The 26840-nt window shown below is 41.4% G+C and overlaps 2 protein-coding genes and 1 long non-coding RNA gene across 10 annotated transcripts in view; 2 read left to right on the top strand and 1 right to left on the bottom strand.

Moving 5' to 3' along the window:
- The window catches only part of NPAS3 (neuronal PAS domain protein 3), a 613181-nt gene extending 593468 nt beyond the window's left edge, over positions 1-19713 (bottom strand). Inside the window, exons 1-2 of one of the 8 annotated variants that reach the window (XM_038179119.2) lie at positions 19151-19713; positions 18444-18716 (exon numbers count right to left, since the gene is read on the bottom strand). In XM_038179119.2, the coding sequence (XP_038035047.2) occupies positions 18444-18598 (155 nt within the window). In that variant the 5' untranslated portion in view covers positions 18599-18716; positions 19151-19713. Of the gene's footprint in view, positions 1-14564; positions 15321-18443; positions 18717-19005; positions 19099-19150 lie in introns of those variants that run through there. The other 7 variants (XM_038179121.2, XM_027458865.3, XM_072038932.1 and 4 more) reach the window with 7 other exon arrangements.
- On the top strand, positions 14675-17561 carry LOC140002715 (uncharacterized). The gene is made up of 3 exons (XM_072039455.1): positions 14675-14680; positions 14734-15004; positions 15758-17561. The coding sequence occupies exons 1-3, from the start codon at positions 14675-14677 to the stop codon at positions 16420-16422; spliced, it is 942 nt and encodes a 313-aa protein (XP_071895556.1). The 3' UTR covers positions 16423-17561.
- LOC113843816 (uncharacterized) overlaps positions 19144-26840 on the top strand; it is a 57251-nt gene continuing 49554 nt past the window's right edge. The window contains exons 1-2 of the long non-coding RNA XR_011809761.1: positions 19144-19267; positions 22184-22280. This is a non-coding gene — a long non-coding RNA (uncharacterized lncRNA). The remainder of the gene's footprint in view (positions 19268-22183; positions 22281-26840) is intronic.

Here is a 26840-nt window from a genome sequence, read left to right as displayed (position 1 = left end):
AGTAACTCTAGTATTAACACATCCACTAGGTAACCAAGTGACAAAGAACAAAACCCTGTCCCTAGCACTACATATCTTAGTGCAAGTATCAGATAAGATAAGGGACAGGAAAGTACTGAGAACCAATAAGGCAAGGACAGCTAGCAGCACAAGCAATGATATCTTGTTACAAGTAGCTTGATGCTCCCGTACTTTTGTAGGCATCTCAGGTAAAGACATCTTGGCAGGAGAGATGAAGTAATGAACTAAATCAAAAAGTTTAGTTATAAAGGAGTCCTGGACCAAGCATAAGGGGTGGCATGAAAATGTGTGTTTGCAAATGTAGTAAGCAGGGCTGGTCTTGTAACTTGAAGGATAAGGTCAACAGATAGAAATAGTAACTAAGATACAGCCAGGTGAAGAAGGAAGGTCTTGATATTTATGGCAAGTTGCTAATATTTGATGGAGCCACCAGAGCCAGTGGAGATATACAAAGACATGATTAGACTGACAGTCCGTCACTCTGAAAGTGAACTCTATAAAAGGACTTCAGACAGATAGGGCTGTAAAAAGAATAATCCTCATTAGTAGTGAGGATGAGCATTTAACTGAAGAGTAAACAAGAAGACACACATAGAAGGAATGTTAGGCAGAAAAACCCTGCCAGACACAGATTTTGTCTGAATGCAAGGAACCTTAAGAACAAACCAGAACAGTTATAACAGGCCAGTAAAAATATACAGCACCGACAGTGTTCCTTTCCCTGATATCCCACATCGGCATCCAGACATCAGCTGTGGAAGAACTTCCTGAAGTAGAGTTGCCTCAACACCATCATGTTAATAACCACTCAAAGACATAACAGAGTAATGCCCAATCCATTTTTAAACCTGTTTACATTTTGATCTCTAAAGCATCCGTAGGCAAGGAACTCCGCCATTTAATTGCACATTATGGGAGAAAATGGAAAAAAAGAAGAGAGGGAGCAACTTCTGTTATATGTTTTAACTGTTTCCTGAGAATTTTAAATGATGTTTCCTTGTTCTCATTATATTAATTAATGATTTTTCCCTGATTGCCTTCTTCAGGCCTTGCACGATATTATAGACCACTTAACTCATTTATCTTTTTTCCAAGATGGAGTATCCTAGTTTATTTGACTACTCTTTTGACAAAACTCCTTCCATATATCTTATCAATCTAAATGGCCTTACCTTGAACTACAGTATCTTTTTGAAATAATTCTGAATTGAACAAAAGTATACACAATACATTGACTGCACACCCTGTGGATTTATAGATTGGCATAATTATACCAGTGTTTATGATTTATGTTTCTTTTTCTATTTCTTCCCCACCAATTTGAAATATTCTATTTACCTTTTCAATTGCTGCTAAGCTATGAGGGAGAGGTGTGCATCAGTGAGACTGCCAAGTTATGTGCTTGTCCTATGAGACAACATGGCAGTGTTATCTCTAAAAAGTAGATGTAGGGCTTCGAAAAAGAACTCCAGGAGATCTGTTTTGACTATGAAAGTCTAAGCTAGGAAATAAAGGAGGAGATGACAGAGAAGTGAGGCTATGCTTTCACTGAGATAGAAATGCCTTAGGCCTGTGAATCATCTGCAAAGAGATGATAGTTTAATTGTGCTTCCACATAAGATTATGCAAAGATGAAGAGCAGAATGAGGGAAAAGAATGGGGGCGGCTGAGAGACAACACGTTACAGAACTCCCACTTGAAGCTGGGTAGAGAATGAGAAAGATCCTCCAAAGGATGCACTGAAATGATTAAAACATCGAAAGACAGCAGAAAGACGACATTAGTCGAGAAGTCACAGGGAAAAAAGAACAGGGACATGGTCAACTTTTTCAAAGCTGGTTGACAGGTTGAGAGGATCAAAGCTTAATATTGAAAGTGGAATACACTCAATGATTTGGAAGTCAATATCTTGTAAGGGAGACATTCTCAGAAGCAATACTGCAATCACTCCTCTTAGTTGCATCCACCTCTGCTCACTTAATGTACTCAACATTTTTGTTTGGTTCTGCTTCAGTAGCATAGGACCTTGTAAGTAGCAAGCAGCCTTATTCTTATCTCTGCATTTACTGGGATTTTTTGTATAGCAACTAAATTTGCCTTATACAGCCTTCTGAGCAGAAGTTAAACTGACTGAGGTAGTATGAATCCTAACTGAACTGAGTACCACACAACATTGCAAAACAGCTCCTGCCTGTAGCAGGAACTGTGCTGCAAGTAGAAGGATGGCCCCACTGCTATGGATCTGCACCTCTTTTTCTCCACCCATCCCCAGATCAGTTAACCAGGTTAGCCACCTTCTGTTACGCTTCATCTCACCATGGATGGTAATAACTGGAAAATGTAATTAATGCAGTTTATCACCATGAGTTCTCTTCAAAGAATCTGTCCATGAAGTGGGACAGCCTAGACAAAAATTACTATTTAAAAAAATTTTGGATCCTCACATTTTTCTCTATTTTGCATTCTCATCTTCCATGAAAATTGTTGTATAAATGTGCTACAGATTTCAAAACAGACAAAATGAGTAAGAAACTCTATAAACTGATCTCTTTTCCAATGACTACACATGCATACTCACATACTTGCACACACTCCTATATATCAATAACTTCTGAAAACACAAATGGAAACGACGTATTAATCTTCCAAGCATTCCACTTTCTCATTGCACATGAAAAGAAAAGAAAAAGAAAAAGAAAAAGAAAAAGAAAAAGAAAAAGAAAAGAAAAGGAAAGGAAAGGAAAGGAAAGGAAAGGAAAGGAAAGGAAAGGAAAGGAAAGGAAAGGAAAGGAAAGGAAAGGAAAGGAAAGGAAAGGAAAGGAAAGGAAAGGAAAGGAAAGGAAAGGAAAGGAAAGGAAAGGAAAGGAAAGGAAAGGAAAGGAAAGGAAAGGAAAGGAAAGGAAAGGAAAGGAAAGGAAAGGAAAGGAAAGGAAAGGAAAGGAAAGGAAAGGAAAGGAAAGGAAAGGAAAGGAAAGGAAAGGAAAGGAAAGGAAAGGAAAGGAAAGGAAAGGAAAGGAAAGGAAAGGAAAGGAAAGGAAAGGAAAGGAAAGAGAGCATTCCTAACTAATATAATAACTTCAGTTATTAACAATCCCTTAGAAAATAGATAAATTAATTATAATTAGCTCCCACTTGGATAATTTTGCATATAGCATTTATATGAGGGAACTGGTTAAAAAAAAAAAAAAAAGAAAAAAAGCAAAATCAACACATACATTTTCTTAAATAAAGAACTTGCATAAAACAAAGTCAGGCACTCAGTTCCTCTTTCATTCCATATGATACACAGCTGCGTCAATCCCATCAGGAAACAGGCAACAGGAAATTCTTAACATTCTGAAGAGAAATCTAAAGATGTGTCTCATCACCCGTCCTCCTAAAAGTGCTTTTCAATTGTCTAAAAGACATTTATACCAGTTCTAAAATTAATTACTTTACTGAGCTTTTTAGCAGCTACAGGCCTCATTAAGTAGCTAACAAGGAGTCACAAACATATATTTTTGTAACTTGCCTTCACTTTTTCATTTCCTCCATCCCAAAATATAAATCAATATGGAGAGGTTGACACCTATGGACAAAATCAAAGCCAAGTACTTCAGCTATTGGAAAATATTCCTTCATAATGTGCTGCTCCTGTGTTATTTGTGTTTCTAACTATAGCTCTTGCATATATAATTCCATTATACTTTTATAAATCACCGTTTTGAAAAATGCTTTTGAACCATTAATATATTTTCCTGGTTAAAATTCTTTGAGATGTTCTTAACAAGAGTCTTAGATAATGAATTTGGGCAAACTCTGGAACAGTCTTTACAGTATTATCATTCTCATTAATTTTCAGAACTACCCACTGTGTTGAGATGATTGTCATGGGCCTAAGACTTCAATTTGGCTAAATATTTTTGCATATATTTCAACATATAAGTAACTAACAGACGTTTAAAATGTTAAGTTCACATTCTAGAAATAGTTAAGTGTTTACTGTAATATCATAATTTGTTTTTGCACTCATTTTTATTTTCCTGCTTCTATCTTTAAACACTCCTTTAGTGTCCTGGTTGGCTGTAGACAAAACGCTTTAAAATGACTTCACAAGGAAATAAAACATACTCGATTTAGTAAATACAGCTGTGCTTTAAAAAGAAAAAGAAAAAAAAAAAAAAAAACCACTTAACAGTACCACAAATGAAAAACAAAGAAATGAAAAGAAAGCACTTAATGATAGAAATGTTACTTTTACCTAAGGTCCACACATCATGTAAACTATTTTAAATTGTTTGCATAATAAAAGCTTTTAAATTCATATTTTGTATTCACTTTAGAAACCTAATATGTTCTGCTGTCTTACATCACTACCAGAAGGCTGTATTGGATGAAAAAAAAAAAAAAAAAAAAAACTAAAAATGTTAATACACAGCATATACAGTATCTTACTTTAGTCCAGATTACTCTTTTTTCTTTGCTTTTTTTTTTTTTTTGTTATCTTTGAAGACTGCTTCTGTTTCCATTGTTTCATCCTTAACCATTCACATATCAGAGCAATAAGTATTTCATTACTGGTTTATCTGTCCAGAGGCTTGAGAAGCAGTAACAATTAACCCTCCCTTCACAGTGATTGATACAGGCTTTGCTTTCAATTTGTTCCACTACACAGATCATGAAATTCTGAATGCGATCATCCTTATTGACCTACACTTTCAAACACACGGCTACAATGAGATGAAAGTAATTATTAAAAGGAACACAGGACTACTCAATGCTGAAACAAAGTCTTGAAAAATCTTTTGGATGACCTTCTCATAAAACTGGCATTATTTGATGTGAAATAAAATGATGGATTTGCTTCATAATCTGGAAATATTAAATTTAAATCTCATCAAGGTACGATATCATTATATCATGTAAGCTCAGCTCTAATGTCATATCAGTTCATATCTGACCTGATAAACACTGACTTCAACAGGAGTGATCATGGTAGGATCAGGCCCTATATATTTTAAAAGTTCCTCCATCAGCTTTATTTTACAACAGCACTGTTTGAAATGTAGTGTTAAAAATGACAAGCTTGTAATTACTCTTCTACAATAGTCTGTTTCAAAAAGGCACAGTTTCTTTTTTAAGATCCTGGACTTCTTGAGGCACCTAATGTAAATAAGTACACAGGAAATTCAGACTGCAAAGGAAAAATGAAAAACTCAAGTCAGATTTCCATCATCGACTGAGATGAACCAAACCCTATATGCCACTGCTGGAGACTTACTGCAGTGGAAAACAAGTGTTTTTCATAAACTCCTGAAAAATAACCCCTCCAAAATATTAATTTCTTGTAATTGATACAGTTTTGAAAAATGTAAAAGGATTGGTGGCTGAATGGTAATGACAGAACTGTTTAAAATATGGGTTGCAGTCAAAGAAAATCAGGGCAGAAAACTGTGCAGAAGGATGTTCTTACAGGCCCGAGGCTCTAATCACAAAACAGAGTGATGGAGATGAACCAATACTGCATGGATTAGCAATGAATTATTTTGAACTATAATCATGTGCCAGCACAAAGGGGAGGTAAAAACTAGCCATTACTCACAAGCTGATCTGCAGATAAGAAGAAAAAAAAAAAAAGTAAAAAGAGGAAAAAATTTATATGCTAAACCGAGTCAGGAGAATAATGAAAATCTAAAATGTTGTTACACTTCAAGTAACATTCTATTTAATGTCTTTCGTGTACTGTATAATATTGAGTATTTACACAATACAATCTGTAAGATGCTGGGGCTAAAGAGGGGTTAAATCAGACAATTCTGCTGTAAATTAGTACTGGATAATATGCGTTGAAAAATATCCTAATAGAAGAGCCAGTTTTAAAATAATACACATTGGTACTAATTTCTCCCACTGTAAAATTGCAGGAAATACATATATGTGTTCAGACAGACAGATAGGTAAAGATATATGCAAATGTGTATATGCACATGCACACTTATGTATACATATGCATATATAATGAGGAACTTAATTTCCATTAGTCCATTTGAAAGCAAAGCACCACCATCTTAAGATTCAATGTTAGTTTTCCCACTCGGGGAAAAAAAAAATAAAAATGTTAGAACTAATTTCATGAGAAAAGAAAAATCAAAACTGCTATCCACAAAGATTCCTGAGATTCTTATGAACAGACTGTTTAAATGAAGAGCACTTTAATCAGTAGAGGAATCCTCACGTTTCTAATGTCTTGCTGTGCATTCTGCAGGTTATAGTAGCAGCTGGTAGAGGTCATATATCTTTTGTGAGCATCCCAAAAAGGCTCACTGCCAGACTGTTAAATTATGAATAAGCAATGAACAAAAGAATGCAGATACGGTGGTGACAAGATAATCCAAGCAAATTTATCTATGACAAATTTCACAGGATTAACAAATTACATTTACACAGAACAATAAAAATGTGCAAAAAAAAAATGATGAGCCTACTTTTCCCTCATAGCATTAGAAAAAAAAAATCGCCATTCCAATGCATGTATTTACATTTAACTTTATCTAAAGTAAGACATTTATAGCATGCTGAAGACAATCAACTAGCATTATTTCCTTTCAAGCAAATACACATACTGTTTCTATCTAACATACAACATATGCCTACACTTTACAGTAAATGTGTATACAAGTCAGTGGAATATCTTTAAAGTTTTCCTCACAAGTAGTAACAAGCAGAACAAATATACAGTAATTCTAATTTTGCTTTTCAGGCGAATATTCTAACATTCTCTATCAGACAGAAGACACTTTTCCCTAGTCAATTTGTTCTTTTTTCCTGTTTGAACCAAACAAATATTGTGATGCATTGTAATTACCACAAGAAAAAATAAGTAATGAACGGGATTTAAATATTTCTTTGCAATAGTATTGCAAAACCATTAAGCAAATTTTTTTTTTAAAAAAAGAAAGTCATCACTCCAAAATGTTTCCTAAATGATGAAAGAATCTAAATAATGAGTGTTCCATTCAGCATCCATGAAAGATGCCCATTCAGTATGTCAAATCATTCTGAAGAGAAGAGGGAATCTGCAGTGTTTGCATGGAATAACTGTTTCCAAATCACTATTCCATATAAAAGCATTTTTCTTTGTGTTAACAAAGGAATAAAAGGAAAGACGGCACCTCAGATTCAAAATCTGAGTGTAAGTGAGTAGAGTGACTAATAAAAGGAATAGCATATATATGTCTGAAAGATCTGGAATCTGCTGTATCTTCTCTATCGCTCCTCTTATGTGAAGTCTGTATTTTCTGTCACCTCCATTTATTTCTTGTTGTTTATTAACCTAAAGAAGTTGTTTAGTAAAAATAGATCTTGAATAAAAATGGGCCTTCTCAAATCATATATATCATTTACGTATCAAATGTATGTTCTTGTTACAGAGCACTCCCTATAAACAGGAAGCCTCACTATTAAAGAGAACATCCAATTAATTAAGATACTTTAGTAAACTACTTGGATCCTTCAAACACTGCTACTTGAGTACCATTTATCTAGCTCATTCAGCCATTGAAAAAAATTACTGTAGTTTTGATTTTCCCCAAGAAATACAAGTTTTCTTGTACATCTGAGTAGCAGTTCAGAAAGAATGAATAAATAAAGCAGCCCAATGCATTTGTTTCTCTTTTTATGTTCATCTTCTATTTTTTACCTATCAAGAGAAAACAGTTTGTTTGTTGTTGTTGTTGTTGTTGTAGTTGTTTCAGGTGGGTTTTTTTCGATGTAAATTTTTTGAGAACCTCCTGTCCATACTATTAGTAATTTATGCAAAGGGAAAGCAAACATGCCAATCCTACAGCTGACTATACTCAGACAAATAAAATCAGCTACTTTTTTTGCAGCTGTGAAGGTTGAAGGATAAGTACCCCTGGCAGCTATTCTCTTTTTTAAAGACTTTTTCCCCTTTTTTAATCCTGCTGCCAGCACTGTACAGATTCAGTCACTCAGTTCTTTCTGTTGACCTCAACCTTGACCTGTGAAGACTGCCCACTTACATTTTTTTCCCACAAAGTAACATATTCTGCCTCCCATCATCTCTGGGAAAAGACAGCTTTCTAACAAGCATTCTTCTCAAATTTGGTATGTCACACTTTAGCTAAATGATTTACAGCCTTGGAAGGACAATTCTGAGCCACCTAAGTCGTATAAACCTACACTGTGAGTAAACCAACCATAAATGTGAATATGCACATGACTTTCAGACACGAAGCATCAGCAAAAGAAAAACAGATGACACCCCCCTCCCCCAGACAAAATAGAAATGTATCAGTTCTGTGCCTAAATTCAAGCAAAACTATACCCTTTATGATTTAATTCAAATGGACTGTTCAAAGACTATTCATTACTCAATAAAATTTAGTTTAAAACAATGAATTGTGTAATGAAGCTTGTTCTAAATGCCTTTTAGAGACAAAATTCCCAGGCAAGTATTTAAAAGGGGGCTTATAGGATTTAGGTGCCCATATTTCACTGAAATGCAGTACGTGTTAGATGCCTAAATCCAATAGTCTCTTCAGAAAATCCAAGCTCCAGGGACATTATTGTAGATTACATACATACATATTATTCAGACCACATCCTGTAAGTTCACTATATACATATGTAAACCTAAGATGCCTGCAGGTAATGGAACAGTACTTTTCCACTTAAATTATTTAACGTAAGTGTTGAACTTCTATTATATATCAAGCTAACAGCTAATTTTAAGTTGCAATCAAGCCATTCTCTGAAAGCACTTTATTTCAGTGGAGGTTTTGCCTGTAAAAGAAATGTAAATTCCTCTAACGAAGGCAGTGTAATCTTTGAATACGCAGTCAAAATGGGGGCTGGAATTTTATTCCCAGTACTAACATTGACGTCTTCTGCCACTTCTGATAGTTTTCAAAAATGTTTTGTAACTATCTCATCAGTAAAACATGTATAACAATGTTGACAGCTTTTTCTAAGCACACTAAGCTACATTAAAAAAAAAAAAAAATCAACAAAAACAACCGCAAAAACAACATAGCTACAGAAATACTTAGCATTAATACTAAATTCTTCTTCAGCTGTAATGACATCCATGAGAAGTTCCCCGGAACAGACAAACGGCAAGAAATGGCCTAAGAGTGAAAGTCCAAAACACAAAACACACAAACTGTTGGAAAAATCGCCTGTAACAAATCTTTAAAACTCTGCTTTTGGTAATCCATTTCAAATCCTTGCTTACATATCACTTGTTCTATAATGTGACTGACTCTTGCCTGCATGCAAGATACATAACTCTCAGTATTGGGCTGCAGCAGACTGAGATCAGAATCTCCTTGAGGACTGCTCCATCTTTACTTGAGAATCTCAGGACTTTCATGTTTTATAATAATACACAGATGCTAAGTCCAGTCCTCCTCCCACTAAAGTATGCTAAAGCTTGTCATTGTCATCTCACTGAGAATAAATTCATATCTATTGAATTATATAGTAAAAATACTTTTATCCTTATTTGTGATTCCCTGGAGTATACTTTAATTATAGGGATAATTTCATTTGGGACGTTTTAAAGATTAAGGTACAACTTGAACTCAATATTATCCCAAAGACAGGGTTCAGTTCTGCCAATTACAGACACAAATTCTATCCTACCCTTACTGTACCTTCTTTGTCCCATGTAATAGTCTACTATAGAATACAAAATTAATGAATATTTTTACTACTGTTCAAATCAATAGCACAACACTGCTATTCATTGACTACGACTTTGTGTGTTGCAAAACTACTGCTCGAGCTAGTCACAGAACAATGCTCTAGTCATATAAGACACGGCAGCAACCATTTTATTCTTACTATGGTACATCTTATGCAGCAAAATGCAATGTTATTACAAATTATCCTTGCTATGCAAAGTCCTATTAAACAAAAAGTCACACGCCTCATTCGCACTAATGGGACTTTGAATATTAAAAATTACATGCAGTAGGCTTGTAAATATTACACAAAAAGAAATTGAAAAAAATGCTATTATGAAATAAAATTTCAAAACATTTCCTCTTATGGCCATAAATCTTTGGCAGCTTCTTTCAAAAACAAAAACGAAAAGGCAAACATTAAGCATAAACAAACAAACAAAACAAAACAAAACAAATGATTGGGGGGGAAATGAAAAGTCATGGCTATGTACCTTGAAATTAAAATATAGAAACAAATTACCAGGCTGACACCCCACAGAACAAGCTCACTTAATTCATTTTAAAATAACGCAACTAATGCTGAAATCTCATCTCACATGAGGTGCTTTTACACCTGCAAGAGTTTCCACTGACAATAATATAAAATGAATCTGATAGACTGATTGAACGTAAGGTTCACTCACATGAGATGAGATTTCAGGAAATGTCTCATAACATTAAACTTAACAACAACAAAAAATACTTAATTGATGCTAAATTAAAATCCTGCCACTTTTGTGAGAGGGCTTCATCCTACTCACCTCAATAAGAGCAGAATCAATCCCAATACTTTATGAAATGATGAGTTAATTTTCATGTTCAGTATCAACTATTTGAAATTTTTATCTTAGAATACATTTTCCAATAAAGAAGGTACCATTATAAATATAGTTTTATGAAAAATATACTTATTTAAACCATTTGTACTTTTTAGTAAGAATGCTGACGAACCTAATGCCTCAAACGTCAATTTTTCAACAACTGTTTTACATCACTCTCGCAGTAAAATTCCCATCTGGGCTGGCAACTTGTGTGCCAAGTTTCAAACAAACGTGATTTGAAACTGCCAATATGTTAGAGTCTGAAATTCCAGTGAGACATTAATAAAAGGAGACGGATGTTGACAATATATCCTGATGTTCTCTATAAAATACCTACAGTTCTGGGTGCTGGTTTAATCTGTTATTGTAACTCTCTAATTATTTAAAAGGTATTAATAACATATGATTACAATACAGTATTCCTATAATGGAATAAAACAAGCTAACTAGATATAACTTGTAAGAAAAAAAAAAAAAAAAAGCAGTTGTGCTGTAAAGAATGCAGAAACAGTGCTGCAGACAAAACCTTGTTATTCGGAATCCCATTAGTTACTGAAAATATGTAATATAACTTTTGTTGATCAATACTCTCATGTAAGCTCTAAATAATGTATGATTCTAGTGGAGAAAAATGCAGCAAATCAAATATGGTGGGAGAATGTTTCAAATTATGAAGAGTAGTATGACTGCTAATCCATAAATCAGAAATAGGAAAGATTGTTGTAATGTGGGAGGGCTCTATTTAATAAAGGTCATTATAACTCCTGGCTCTAGAGCTATAAGATCTAATATCCTCTCTGGTAGCTCTATGATATGCCCATGCATTACTGTTCTTGTTGACAGTCTGTTGCCTTGGAAATATTTCATTATTTCAGTTTTTCCATTTGTAGACCCTTGGCCTTGTGATATGAAGGCCACCCTATTTCATATTTTCGATTATCATTTAAGCAATCTTCTGGAGCTATTTATATAAAAGCAAGTGTTAGACAATGCATATCATCATTTATCACTGCTATGTTTAAGCTCATGCTCTAGAAAGAAATGCCAAAATAAAGGTGTGTTTTTTTTTTTCTCTTTCACTTTAAAGCAATAGCACTCTGATATTATGATATGCTTTACAAATCAATGCTGGCATATCATATGCATGACACTTCTGTCTATTTAATTTTCTTGGTTATATATCCACACAATTGAAAAACCCTAAACTCCTACTGTAACTGTAAAATTTGCTAACACTCATAGTTTAAAAGAAAATCAAATTATGTGTGCAACTTCTCAAACATTCTTTCACAAATCTAAACAGGTGGAAAAGTTTCAAAACAACTCAAGTGCTTGCTTGCACCAAAGAGTAACACCTTTTATATTTGTTTTGTAATTATTAACCTCTTGCTGGAAAACAACACCATCTATCTAAATATTGTCGAAAAGAATACTAAACAAAGACCGTATGCAAAGTTCACTCACAGGATTCTTCATCTTGAGAACTAGTTTATTGAAGTAGCAACTAAGAAAAGAGCCTGCAAAACCCCTTAAGTAACTTATATGTGCCTGCGTTTCAAGTGGCTTGACACGTACAGCTGAAAGGATGTGTACAAAACAGCTAAAATAAACAGTTACACGGAAGACTTCAGGAGCACGTTGCAGAATTTTAAAGGAAAAGAACTCAAGGGCCTGTGTATTGAAGCATTGTTGTATCTTTACAGAAACTTTTTAAGAGAACATGTAGATTGACATTATTTCTGGTACAAAAGATGTCGTCAACTCACACGTACGATATTTATGCCTAAACTGTTCAGAGCATCATAAAGAACGGTAAGAAAGTGAACCCTAAGGGCAAAAGGCAACCGCTCGGACACTAGGCCAAGTTTGGGGCTATTAGTGTTCTAGGAATTTAGACTACTTTTTTTCCCCTGAAATTATTACTCCTCCCACTCCCTACAGGGAAAAACTACTCCGATCCAACCTTTAAAATGACAGCATCAGAGCTGAACAAGAAGATGCTATTAAAGGGCATTAAATTAAATACAGTATATCCTCCTACAACTTCAATCAGAATTTCAGACCAAGTGTTATTTAGTTCAGCTCTCAAGTGGAGCAGAATAACAAATCGCGCACTTTGATTTACCTTCTCCGAATGCCAAATGGAGACAGGTGATAAAGAAAGCACTCATGCACAGGCTATGAAGTTTCCCCTAGAAATTAATTCTATCTTCAAGATTCCTATCTCAGAGAAATTCCCAAAATGGCACACAAATATGCTTCTGCTGGAGAGATTACTGAAGCTATCCTGGCAAATACACTTAGTACTAATATAGTGCTTTTCTCAGGAAGAAGACAGCGGAATTGTGTGTTGGGGGCTGGAGGGGGGGGACGGGACTTACTGATACAAATTGTTTTCCCAACAAAGAACTCTACAGCAGAAAAGCCTGCCGCTATAAGTGTTATTAGCACAGTAGAAATGCCCCTACAGCCCCTGAAACGGGGAGGTTTAAAAAAATATTTATAGTTGAAGATGAGAATCTCTAAGTTATTGACTGCCGAGAATGCACTGTTTTCCCATTACATGTATTTCCAAATTTGGCTACATATCAATATAGCCTTGTCAAAGTGCAACAGTTAATACTAATGCAGCCAACACCGCCGCGCTAACACTTCAGTAGCAAATATGAGATGTATGTATTCCTGATACTGGGCAGCCCGCTTCCTTGGGAAAAATAACATAGCTATCTAGACAAAATCTGTGGGGTTTGGAAGCTGATCATACTGAAATTAAAATAATAATATTAATAATAATAATAAAGTTTGAAAATAAGATTAAAATTAACCCAGTCCCCAACACTTTATTTTTGGTTAAATATTTTTCAGGCTTACTCGTGCTGTGAAGTATAAACTGAGCAACACACGATCCAGCTACTTTTAAAAGCTGTCTAAATGTTAATTTTCATTTTTACGACAAGCCAGGAACCTTCCTCACCCCTTACCCTCCAGTTCCCTTCTAGTGAGGAAGGGGGAAAAGAAAGAGGGGATAAAAAAAATAAGAAATAGAAAGCCCACCCGACCCCCTCCGGCTGCTCTCGTTGTGGGCACGCATCTCCTGGCGGTGCAGCACCGGAGCTGCGAGGACTTTTGTAAGAACCACAAAGTAACATCACATGAACTTGTACTCCCGTTTCCTACCAGGCACTTCTAGAAAGATTCACTTTACTACAACAAATCCGCTACGGGCAATTCGTGTCAGCGGCGCCGCAGATTAATAGCGCGCGGTCTTCCCCCCAACAAAAGTGCCCGGGGGCGGCCGGGGGGGGACGGCCGGAGCTCATGGAGGGGTGGGGGGCAGCGCACCCCGCTCCCGGCCCCCGCCCCCCCGCCGGGCCCCGCACACCGCCCCCCGCCCGCCCGCGCACCGGCTCCGGCTCTGCCCGCCCCGGGGGGCGCCGGCACCCGCCCGGCGGCGGCGGCGGCGGGCAAAGGGAGGGCCCGGGGGGGGCAGCCGGCGGCGAGCCCCCCCCCGTGCTCCGGCCTAGCCGCACTTGAACCGCACCGGCGGGGCCGCCCGGAGAGCCGGGCCTGGCGAGGCGCCCCGCCGCCCCCCCCCCGCCGCCGCCGAGAGGGGGGAGCTCCGGGGGGGGCCTCACGGCTCCGCGCACACACACAGACACAGACACACACACACACACACACACACACACACGCACGCACGCCCGCTCGCCGTGCGACTGCCGGAGCGGGGCTGCTCGCGCGGCTCGCCCTGTGTCCGTGTGTCTGTCTGTGTGCGTGTGCGTCCGTGTGTCGGCGCGTGTGCGCGGCGGCCGGCGGTACGCACCGGGGGGAACTCCCGGTGCCCGGCGGGGCGAGCGGCGGGGGCCGGCGGCAGGTCCCCCCACCCCGGCATGGCAGCCAGCCCGGCCCCGGCCCCAGCGGCGGCGGCACGGCGCGGCCCGGCGCTGCTGCGGCTGCTGCTGCTGCTGCAGGTTCAATAAAGAGAAAGTGTTACCGTTCTCGCCTGGAAGGATCCTGCTGAAAGCTTGGCTTGGTGGGCGCCATCTTCCTGCTTTTTTTTTTTTTTTTTTTTTTTCCTCCTCTCCCTTACTTTTCCCCCTCCTGATGTTGGTGTGTGTTGTGTGTCTAGCAGCAGCAGCGGCGGCAGCGATGGCCCCGGTTAGCCAGACAGGCTAAGGAAAAGTACTGAGGCCAAAGCATCGCGGGCTCCCGCTCCTCCGCGCGGTCCTGGTGCAGGTTGCTCGCTCGCTCGCTCGCTAGCGCTGCTGCAGCCGCTGCCGCCGTCCATAAGCCGAGGAGCGGAGGGAGCCGGGGCCCCGCCGGCCCCAGAGACATGCCCAGCGCAGGCAGCGGCGGCCGGCGGCGGCGGCGGCGGGAAGAGCGAGCCGCGACGCAGCCCCGGCGGGCAGCCCGGCCGCTGGCATCGCCCGGCAGGTGCGGCACACACACACACACACACACACACACACACACACACACACGCACACACACACGCACACCCAGACACTCGCACACCCGCACGCCGCCGCTCGCACCCCCGCGGCCGCGGCCGGGCTCCGCGGGGCGCCGGGGCACGGGGCGAGCGGGGCGGGGGCTGGGGAGGGAAGGAGGGGAGTCAGGGCTCTCCGGGCTTGACCGCCGGGAAAGTATTTCTGGGCATTTTCCAGCTTGCTTCCCCGGCTCCGCTCCCACTCTGCGTGTAGCGGACGCAGGCTCCGCTGCCGGCGCAACAACGCCACTCAGTTGCAGTTTCGCACACTTTCCTCCGCCGGAGTCTGGGCTCCGGCGGGGAAGCGGGGCCGAGGCGGGCGGGAGGGCGGGGGGGGGGTGCTCCCAGCGCAGCTCCGCGGGCGCGGAGACCCGGCGGGCTCACCCCGACCACGGCCGGGGCATCCCCGAGGGCTCCCGCGGGCCCGGGCGGTGGCGGTGCCCACCCCGACGTGAGAGGGGGCGGTGAGGTGCCCCCGGGCCGGGCGGCAGCGGCCGCGAGCAACCCCCTGCTAGTCCCTGAGTCCCCTCCGCGGCCGAGGTCGCCCATGGCGGGATCGGGGGTGTGCTGGGGGGCGCGGAGCCGCTCGGCCGGGGAAGGGGGCAGGACTTGCTGCCGTTTCACCGGACGTTATGAAACTGAGCCCAAAAGAAAGGAGCAGGGGAAAGAAACCGCTATCTCTTAATTGTCTCCTCCAGGACGTCGGGAAAAGCCGGGCGCGAGGAGCTTTAAAGGAGAAAGCGCTCCTTCGCGGAAAGCTTCCATCTCCAAGGTAACTTCGCGGCTCGTTCTGCCGCCGCCTTGGAAGGACAGCCTGCCGGGCCTCATCCTGCTCCCGGGGAAACCCGCCCGGGGGACGGGTCAGCCCGGCCCGTCGGGAGCATTTCTCCGCGACAAACCTTTCTGCCACAGTGCCTGGGAGGGGTGGGAGAGAATAAAGGGGAGGGGGAGCTTGAGGGGGAGGAGGGGACGGGAACGCGCCTGCAAGCGGGGCAAAAGTTGCCGGAGCACCTGGAAGTTGGGTGCGCGCCGGCGGCCGGGGGGGTCTCCTCCCGCAGGAGGCGGCCGGCCCCCCCTAACCCTGCTCCTGGCGCTGCGCGGAGCCCCCCAGGAGAGAAGGAGGGAGGGGGGGCACAGGGGGAAGCCCCCCGCCGCCACCCGCCCCACGGCCACGCAGCCTCCGCCGCGCAGGTGCGCAGCCGCCGGGGGAAGCGGCGCGGGCGCAGCCGCGGCCGCGGCTCGCCTCGGGGGTGCGGGTAGAGAGCTGGCGAGAGGGGCCACCTGCAAAGTGCCACATGCCGTTTCTGTCCGGCAAGGGTCTCCTCGCCTCCAAAAAGAAGAAGAAGAAAAAAAAAAAAGTTAACAGGTGTCACCTCGCTTTTTTGCAGCCGCTCAAGAAAGTGGCGGCGGCTGCTGTATTTTAAGCATTTACAAAAAGCCCGAATTAAAAATCGTTCAATGGAAAGAGCGCTGTGCTGCCGATAAGATACAGTTAATACTTGGAAGAAGTGCAAAAATGTTTCCTCTTGTTAGGTTAGTTTGCAAGACGTCCAGGCTGCTCTCGGTTCTTACTAGTCCGAGCGCTTGAGTATCCGCTAAGCAACATTTGGATTAGAGGTGTTGGGAGTTTGGGGAGAAGTGGTGCTTTCCTAACTTCTGTCTGATTACAGGCTGACATAATCAAACTATTAAACGCAAGGTACTGAAAATTCGCATGCTGCCTTGTCTATATACTTGTGTTTAACTTAAAGTCTCCAGAGGTCTCTTTCATTTGTCTAAAAGCCAATCTGACATTTCTGACCCTTGACTTCCCCACTTCACAGACTAAACTATTGTGATTGCTGCCTGTACTTCCTCGTTAAAGTGTCCGTCAGTTTCCATTGTAATTTAAATATTTTATAAGTGACAAAAATCATACCGAAACCGTGAAAAGAAATCAACTTTAATCCATTCTTTATATCTCTCACAGTCAAGTTGGTTTAGATACGAAAGACTGGGGTGTTTGCTTGAGCAAAACGAGACTCGTGCTTAGTTTCGAATGGTCCTCAGCTGAGAAAGTGCTGGGGCATCATCAGGGATTATTTCAGGAGTATCAGCTTCCTATTGTTTTTTCCTTCATTAAAACCTACAAAAGTTACCAACAAATGTTTTCTATCATGGAAATCATATGGAAAATAGAGCTGGTGTTTTCCAAAACTATAGGAGGCAACTCAAAGTTGCTGAGCAGCAAAATTATCTGAATCTGGCCCCTCAACCAATTGTTTGAAATATTACGTTAAAACTTTCTATGGTTTTGCTTTTACATTAGAGAGATGTTTAGTTTGGATACTTGTGATTATATTGTATTTTCCTCAGGACTTAATTTAGTGCTATGTGGGAAAGCGAGATAGTTGGGACAGTGACATTTTTATTGCATTTAAAGAAATGTAACTGTTTTGTTCCGATTTCAGCCTACAACATTTATTTATCTGTTGTCTGACAGCTTTTTTTTTTTTTTTTTTTTTTTTTAAGGATTCGGCTTCAGTGCTAAGCTTATCATAGAGAAACCTACCAGAGCCAAACTTCAAGTTTTGCCTCGCAGAAGCACAAAGAAATGTCAGGTCATTAATTAAGCTTCGTGTTAGTATCAGCAAGTATCGATGGATTGTTAGGGGGAATGGGGAAGGTCTTTAAACTTCATTATGACTTACTGCCAACTTTCTGCGCTTTGCTTCCTAAAGGCGCTCTCTGTGAATTTCCTGCATTTGCATTAGAATGCATTTAGGATGAAAAAAATAACAGTGCTGAGTATACTTAGGATTTCGTGCTATATTTCCCTGTAGTAACAGGTGACATGATAATATTGTTAAACTACAATGTGGAATTGCAAGTGTGCAACCCCAAGTGAAAATTGTTCTCTTTCTTGGTTGAAAGCAAATTATCAATCAGCATACCTTGATCAATTATCCCCCTGGCTGCCACACACTGGGATTTGCACAAGGCATTGACATTGAGAAATTCCTCTTTAGAAAGGATGAGCGGACGGGATCCCAAACTTTGCAGCAGCCAAGCTAAGCTGCCGGGGTCTCACTTTTTTTTTTTTTTTTCCGCTATTGTTGCTTTCCAGCTCATCCAAGACAAAACTAGGAGATTGTGTTTACTTCTCAGTGCATTTTAAAAGATGCTGTATTTAAAAAAAAAAAAAAGGGGGGGGGGGGAAAGAAAAGAAAAAACCCTCCCCTCCGACCAAGCTCCCTCCCCAGCAATCACAGAGCAAGGAGAGATTTTAAAAATATATATAAAGGGAGGGGGGGGGGGGGAAACAAAGAAACACAAAAGCACAAAGAAAAAGCAAGTGAGGGAGCCTCGGGAAGAGCCGCACACCCCTCTCCCCTCGGTGCTCACCGTTGTTGGTAGGAGGTGATGCCCTGGACGTTTTGCGGGTTGCCGTTGGCCGCGGCGCCGGCTCGCCCCATACCCGGCGCCGCCGGCACCCCCCCGGCCGCCCCGCCGGCCGCCGCCGTCACCTGCACGCTGAAATCCGGGAAGATCCTGATCATCCCCGCGGCTCAGCACCCGGAGACTGTCGGCGAAGAGGTGCAGCAGCGGCGACTCTCCCTCCGGCGGCTGCAGCAGCAGAGCCAGGCACGCTGCAATCCCATTAGTGAGTGGCGGCCACTGTGAGTGAGGAAGGGCGCTTTGATGTGAGCTGCCGGGCTGAGATCGAGAGGAGTTTGGGGGGGCTTGGGGTGAGGGGGGGGGGATTTCACCGAATTGCAGGCACGCAACGCGCGAGGGTTTGGGGGGGGAGGGGGAATATCGGAGCTACAAAAAAAAAAAAAAAAAAAGAAAAAAAAAGAAAAAAAGGAAAAAAAAAAAAGGTATGTCTAATACCACTGAAGCTGTAGATATAAGAGAAAAATCCAAGCTGAGGAGGGACGGGGAGGAGAGAGGGGGGCGCAATTACTTTAGCGGTGCAGTGAAAATGATGAGCAGCAAATGTTGCCTTTTTTCCCTCCTCCTTCCCGTCCCTCCACCCCCCACCCTCCACCCAAAATGCGAGTCTTAGAGGATTTCTCTGTCTCAATGAAGTAATAATAAAGGCGACTGACCACAGTCTGGGCTAGCGCCAACTGCGCGGGGGGGAGGGGGAGGAATATCCCTGCTCCCAGAGTCCTGAGGAGAGGAGGAAGAGCGGAGGATTGTTGCAGCACAAGTTCTTGCTCTTGGTAACTTGCTTTTGCTCCCCCCGCTCCCAGCCCCCCCTTCCTTTCTTTCTTTCTTTTCTTTCTATGAAGGGACGGTTTTCACCAGCGAGGAAACGCGCCGCTTTTGTGCAATGGCAGAGTTTGTGCCCTATTATAGGGAGCTGACTCTCCTCCCCTCCTAGTGTGCAGCAATGTTATTGCTAGTCAAACTTGTAAGGTGTGCGCTGTGCGTGCCCGCGCCGAGCCCTGCTGCCGCTCCGACACAGCAATTACACCGCCGGGGGCTGCGCAAAACCCCGCGGCAGATCCGCCCCCGACACCCCCCCCCCGACCCCCTCTCACGCCCCGTGCTCACAGCGCCGAGCCCGCCGGCTCGTCCCCAGCCGCCCCCGCTCCTTTGTACCGCCGGGGGCTGCCCGCAGCCCCCCCGCATCGCGCCCGGCCGCGTTTGTGTCCGTCCCCCCAACGTTGTCCCCCCCCTTTTCTCCTCTCCCCCTCCTCCGAGCACTCGCTCCCCACACACACACACACTTCAAGGCACCACCCGCGGCCGCGCTCCGTGCCCCGTCCCGCCGCCAGGGGCGAGGACCCCTTCCCGGGGGAAGGGGGGCAGCAGAGAGGAGGGGGCGAACACGGGGACCCCCTCCCGTGGGAGGGTCCCACCGAACCTCCCGGAGCTCCCGAGGGCCGGACTCGGAGCTAAAAGCTTGGCCGGGGTGGGAGCGGGGGGAGAAGCGGACTCCCAGCCAGCGGGGCGAGGGGCCCGGGGGAGCCGGCAGCCGGTGCACCTTGCACGGGCAGCAGCCGCGCCGCCGCCTGCCTTTCGGGGAAGCCGCGGCTCCCGCAGGAGCCGCGTGGGACAGGAGGCAGAGCCTGCGTAGTGCCCGGGCGGCTGCAGCAGCATCTCCGGGGTGGGGAAAGCACGTCCCAGGCTGCCCCACCGCCCCGAAGGCGTTACAACCTTTGCTTCGGTAAATCGAACCTGTCACCTGGTCGTCACCCCTTTTCCCGTGCAAGCGTGTGCCACTTGCAATCACAGCTTGGCTCCTAATCTGACGAGATCCCCTTATCTTGACTTTTCTTTCCGTTCCTGTTCCAAACCAAATTAAGACACACCAACTTTATGTTAAAACAGAGACTGCATTCAAATCCTTTGTATTAAATAGCATCTGTGTTTGCATTCTGTTTTAATACAAAATGCTTTGGATTGCAGCTAATACCAGGAGATATGAAACTGGTTAGTCCCCACATGTTGCACATAAAAAGAATTCATAATGAGCATCTGTGGGATGTGGAATGGATCCCATGAGTTAGCTGAAGACCTCATAACGTAAGAGCTGAGAAGCCTAAGTGAATTATGACTCTCTTTCCTTGCAAGTAGGATTAATTTTCTATCCCACTTATATTCATTATCTATCCTGTTTATACTATAGGGACATCAATTGTTTGAGTGTTAAATATGAAGACTTTACAGAAACGTGTAGGTTAGGTAGCTTGAAGAGAAGGGGGGATGTTGCTTGCTAGGAAAAAACGTTATGCAAATTCCATGTTTAAAGAACAATATTAGATAAAGCTGCTTTTTTTTTTTTTTTTTTTTTTTAAATAACCTCCAATTCTGTGCTTTTCTCTTACAACATATTTAAACTGTAAGGTTTACAAAGTACCTTCCATCTGCCTGTGGCCCTCCCAGTGATGTCAATAGAAATTTTGCATGCAGATGACGGCCCATGTATGGCCTTTAGAGAGCAGGTCAATAAATGGCTGGAGGAATAATTAAAGACTTCTGAGCTGCTCCTTTCCTTTTTCTTACAATATAGTACAAGACTGGCATGAATATAGGCTGGGCTACCACTCTAATTGGCTATGGAATAACACTGAAAGGAATTTAAATGTGGGCAGTAGCCATTTTCCAAATGATCAGTCCATTACAGTAGTTTTGTCTGTCAATGTATGGCCAGGCAGTACAGTGGATGTAATCATGGCGAAGTCCCCATCCATTGACTGTCACTCTCTTCTCTACATTGGCAACTCTGCATTTTCATGTACCAAAGGGACAGCCTGGACAGAGAGCCTGATTTTAGCCAAACTCGATTCAGCTTTGTCCCAGAAGTCATAAGTTTTCATCCATGTGAGCAAAATCAGACTCTCTTGCTATTTAAGATATTTTATGACTATTGATTAGTATCTTAAGTGTTAACGTAACTGAAAAGACAGTCTTTGTAACAACAAGTAGCCCCATTGAGTCAGTGGAACTACTGACAAATAGTTTTGTATGCTGTAAGACAAGCAGGATTCAAAAGGTAGGTTAGTAAACGGCTGTAGAATGCATAAGCTCCTTCTTTCTTATAGCCCTGAAAAAGATACCAAATAAAACATATTTCATATCTGAAGAAAAGTCCATTTTGATTGCTCATATCTCCCTCCTCCAAATTAATCATGATAGCAAAACACAGCTTATTCTCTGTGCCATATTAAATTGCTTTGGCCCAATTCGTTACACATATCACCAGTGCTACAACATACCACAATGCTATGTTGTAAAATGAATTCACTGCAGTGTACTAGTGTGAACGAGATGAGAATCAAGCCCTATATTTTTTAATGAATTTATTTCTCATCTTGCTCAGATTATTGACATGTACTGGTGTCTGAAAGACATACTTTTTGTTTAAATACCATACACTCTTGTAAGATATTCTGCAAGTTACTTTAGTATTGATTGAGCGAAGAAAGGTTCTGATACAGTACTGCTATTTCATACAACATGCTCCAGATTTTCCTCTCTTAGGTGAAAGCATAGTAAAGATAAAAATTAAAAACACATGACTGTAATATAACAACATTTAATATTTATGCTTTACATATACCTATCTATCACAATTATGTATTATATCTTTATTCGCATTGTCAGTGTACTACTGTTCTTTTTTTTCACAGGTGAAAAAATCTCTCTTCTCTGGAAATTCATTTCCATTTACTTAAATGGTTTGACTTTGAATTTTCATTATCTGCTGTTGGAAGGAGCCTGTGACAGGTATGAGAGAGAATGCTACAAAGCTTCATTGTATCATCTAATTTTTGCTTCACTTTAGTCAGATATCATTTAGGTAGAGAGTAAAATACTATACGTAGAACAGGATAAGATAGAACAAAACAGAACAGAAATAAAATAAAATGAAAATAGGATATATAATGAATTACAGTAGAAAAATGCCTTTATCTTGAAGTGACTTTTTTTTTTCAGCTATACCGATTCCTCAGTAGTGAGAAAATTGAACTAATTTTATATAAAAGGAATATGTCATAACAGGATATGGCATTTATCTTCCTGAGATAGGGGTGACCTCATCATTCACAAGTGGCGTAGCTATGAATGAGTAATCAGCCTCCCCACCCATTAAGTGTAGATAAAGTCCACATCTTCTGTCTGAGTATTAAATATTCGATTTATTATTTTACAACGTGCCATCTCTACAAGTGTCCACTGACTGTTGCTTCAGTTGCTGCTACCAATACGTATCTTTAGTGGGAAGCAAAAGAAGCTCCTCAAAAGGACCTTGCATAATAGTGAATCAAAGATGAGAAGTGAAAATAACAGAGGAGAAGAAAACAAAGGAGGATGGACCCACAGGGGGAAAATAAATATATATATAAAATGTATACACACACACGTATATATGTAGGCAGAGCATGGATGAGGAAACTATAACTGACCTATACGTTTTTGGCCTCTAATATTCCAATAGTTTTATAACATACATGTAGTGAAAATATTTTTCATATTAATACCTCACATATATCAGCTACCTCATATCTCAGTTATATTGCTTAAGTTATTCCCAAAGAAATTTATATATGTATAATGCAAGAGAAATATATAGTTAGGAAAGAATTTCTTTTTACTATTTATCAGAAATTTATTAGAAAAGAGATGCAGTTAAAAAAAATAGTTTCTTCCTAGAACAGTATAACACAATTTTCTCCCTCAAATGATGTCACATGCAGCATTTTGTTTTCATTCCTTTGTAAAAGCAATGAGTGCAATTTGAAGAAAATATTTGGAGTTTAATTTTAAATCAAAAAGAACTGGCTGTGCATCCATTTATAAGAAAAAAACTCTAAATAGAACATGAAGGCAGGAAAAAGACTATCTAAACTTAAATAGGAAGTGCTCAAATATTTTCCATCTTTAGAATTCCTTGACATGTACTCAGGGTTGGAAAAGCAGATGAGGGAAATGTCTTTTCTGAAAGGTTGCACTGTGAGTGAAGGGCAAGATTAAGGTAGCCCCCTCCCCCCTATATTCAAAAGAAAAGCAAGTGGAGAGTAAGATAGAAGGAAAGTGCCTGGGGAAAGTAGCATCACTATCGAAATCATAAAAGATGTATAAGGACATCAGTGGAAGAACTAGAAAAACTATTAGAAGAATGCCCTACAGGGCTATCCCAATGGCTCAGCGATTAGCACACTGCACTGCCACTGGGAAAATACAGCTAAGGTTTGAGGCTAATCTTAGGATCTCACTCATCGGTACTGGCAGCTGAGAGCCTTACAAGGATGGTGAGTCCACAGTGGAGGACTGATACACGGTCTAAGACTTTGTGTACACACTTATGTACCTACCCAGGCTCTGCTTTAACCACAAGAACTGTTTGATGAAGAAGTATATACCCCCCACCTCATCATCAACTATCCTAATTCCCACTCGATGTGAAACCAAAAGAGTACTTTTGGCTTACCACATAATCATAGAACGGTTTGGGCTGGAAGGGACCTTAAAAATTATCCTGTTCCTACCCCCCTTCCATGGGCAGAGACTCCTCCCACCAGAGCAGGTTGCTCAAGGCCCCATCCAGCCTGGACTTGAACACCTCCAGGGATGGGGCATCCACTGCTTCTGAGCAACCTGCTCCAGTGCCTCACCACCCTCATAGGAAATAGTTTCCTCCTAACATCTAATCCAAACCTACACCCTTTTAGTTTAAAGCCATTCCCCCCCCCCCGTTCCACCATTCCACTCCCTGACAAAGTGTCTCTCCCACCTTTAAAGTACTGGAAGGTCACTGTATGGTCTCCCTGGAGCCTTTTCTTCTCCAGGCTGAACAACCCCAGTTCCCTCAACTTGTCTTCATAGAGGTGCTCTAGCCCTCATAGAGGTCTCTCATGGAGACCACAGCTAAATTGTGCTGCTTCCACCTTCACAAAAACCTGATTTATTCCACACAGTCTGATAAGAAGCTTAATTCAAGGAAGTTAAAAATAAATCATGGAGATATTTTCTTTTTTTTTTCCCCCTTAATCTACATGGCTTCTGAAAAACACCAGCATCTTACCCTATGCCCTAACCACATTCAGAGTTTCGATCCAGTAATTCCTTTTAGTCCTGCTTGTCCATAAAATAAATGAAATTTATAAAGGACGCAGGAATAGTCAACTCAAATTCCCTTTTATCTTTCTTTCCAGTTCATGTCATTGTTCCTAAACCAAGATAATTTTCAGAAGCAGCTATTGGTGTTTCCTGGAAATATAGTGAGAAGGTGCAGCTTAAGGTTTTTGACTCCTGGACAACCTTCTCTAGATGTTCTGCTTCTAATTCAGATGGAGCAGAAGTCAAACATTCTATTTCTCTTAATTCCTTTTTGATGAACAAATCCTGGTCAATTACACATAGAGAAAAAGAAAAAAAGCTTTCTCTCAGAGCGCTTTCAGACAAGCCTGATATAGTACAGGGTAGCCTCTTCTCCTTTAGCTACTAACAGCACTTTGCTGATTCATTCAGCAGTGAACACGAAACAAGAATTCACAAGACCATGCGTACCCATTTCCTTCCTTACTTTCCAGGCTGGAAGTCTCAGCCAGCACTAAAATTAACACCATAATAAGCATGGTTCCTTTAGCAGCAGAGCACTATCCAGCACAGTTTAAAGCTGTGCTATATCCTTAAAGCCAAGCTTCTCCAAAGTTTTCTGTTTCATAGTAACCTTTCTTCATTCACCTAATACAACAGTGTTTCTGCATAGCATGGTCCCGGGTGGGCAGCCACACAAATCTGGGACTCTCCAAGCAGTTTCTGAAACATTAAGTATAAATGAGAGTCAAAAATAAATACTTTGATCAGTGATCTTAGTGTTTGTTCATTATTTCAAAAAGAATCAACATTTCTAAGAAAATATGTGTCAGAGGCCTGATTGCAGACTAGCCTCTGAAAATATACCCTTGTCTAGGTATAGGAATCTCTAAGATGGTACCATTCTTATTTGTAGTTACTATTTGCAGTTTCAGTTCCAACTGTTAAGCTGACTGATTGTCCAAATTCCTTCCTACCTTCTTTTCTTAATCAAGAAATTCAAGTATTGAGCATATTCTCAGGAGACCTTCAAAGTTTAAACATCTCAAATCTCATTCTTTCCATTTCAGACTTCTCTTGGGTTAAAAGCAAGCAAGCAAGCCTTTCTGTAGCAGTTATGCATGGTCTATTAGAAACCTTAGAGAGGGAGCTTTATTCCCTTCAAAGTTACACCTTCACCCACAGTATTTGCACTTCAGTCATTGCTATACATACAATTGCAACCACTGAGAAGAACAGAACAAAGCTCTTAACCAAGTATCCCTGCTTTTCACTCTTCAGACTTGGGGTTTTCATTTCAACAAAAAAGGACAGTGATCAGAGATAATTTTAGCCCATTTTGACAGGTAGGGTAGCTCAGAGACTGGTCATAAATTCTGCCAAATTCAAAATATGATGAATTTTAGGCATTCGTTTCTTTTGTGTTTTGCTTGGTATTATTTTTGATTTGGTAATAACTGTTTTCACAACTTAAAGGTATACTTTTACTTATCAGAAAGTGGTTTGGACAATAATTTCTGTTTGAATAAAATTGACGTCTTTATTGTATTCACCAGAATTATCCCCCTAAAAGCTACTTAACATTTTTCCCTTGCATTTTTCACTTTGCACTGTTAGATATTTTTCACTGTTAACAACATAGGGGATGAAGAACTTCTGGACTCTGAAGGAAGTTGCCTACTCATCAGTATAATCTTTTTTAAAATGTTATGAAATTTAACCATTATTCTCTGGCTACTCTTTTAAAGCAATATATCTTTAGCTATAGTGCGTATAACATGGGTAGATATGAATATACTTAAGAAAATCATAACTTCTTAGTTAAAAATCCACTGAATAGTCTTTATTGTACATTTCTTGTTTTTATCATAAGACTGTTACTCATTTGTCTTTATTCAATATCCAGTAATGTCTGTATTTGCTTTACCTTAAAAAAAAAAAAAAAAAAAAAGTTGACTCATTTACTAGCCTCTTGATGGCATTGGTAAGTGAAAGTTAGCACTTGCTAAGGGCATCACCTTTCTTGTCTCTATAGCAGTGGACCTTATTCAGAAGAAAAAGCAAGAGAACCCCTTCAGCCAAATTATTATTTCTTCTGACATGGGTCTTTTATTCCAGGGAAAACCTCCTACAGGTTTTCAAGTTTATTTCATTTGATTTTGCCTTTTCAGTTTGGAACAAGAAGTATCAGAGTTCATACAAGTAGATGTTATAAAAATAGCAACAATATCTGCACAATGAAAGAGT

Source organism: Anas platyrhynchos, chromosome 5 (assembly GCF_047663525.1).
Source record: "Anas platyrhynchos isolate ZD024472 breed Pekin duck chromosome 5, IASCAAS_PekinDuck_T2T, whole genome shotgun sequence".
NCBI lineage: Eukaryota > Metazoa > Chordata > Aves > Anseriformes > Anatidae > Anas > Anas platyrhynchos.
This window is presented reverse-complemented; position numbering and strand designations above follow the sequence as displayed.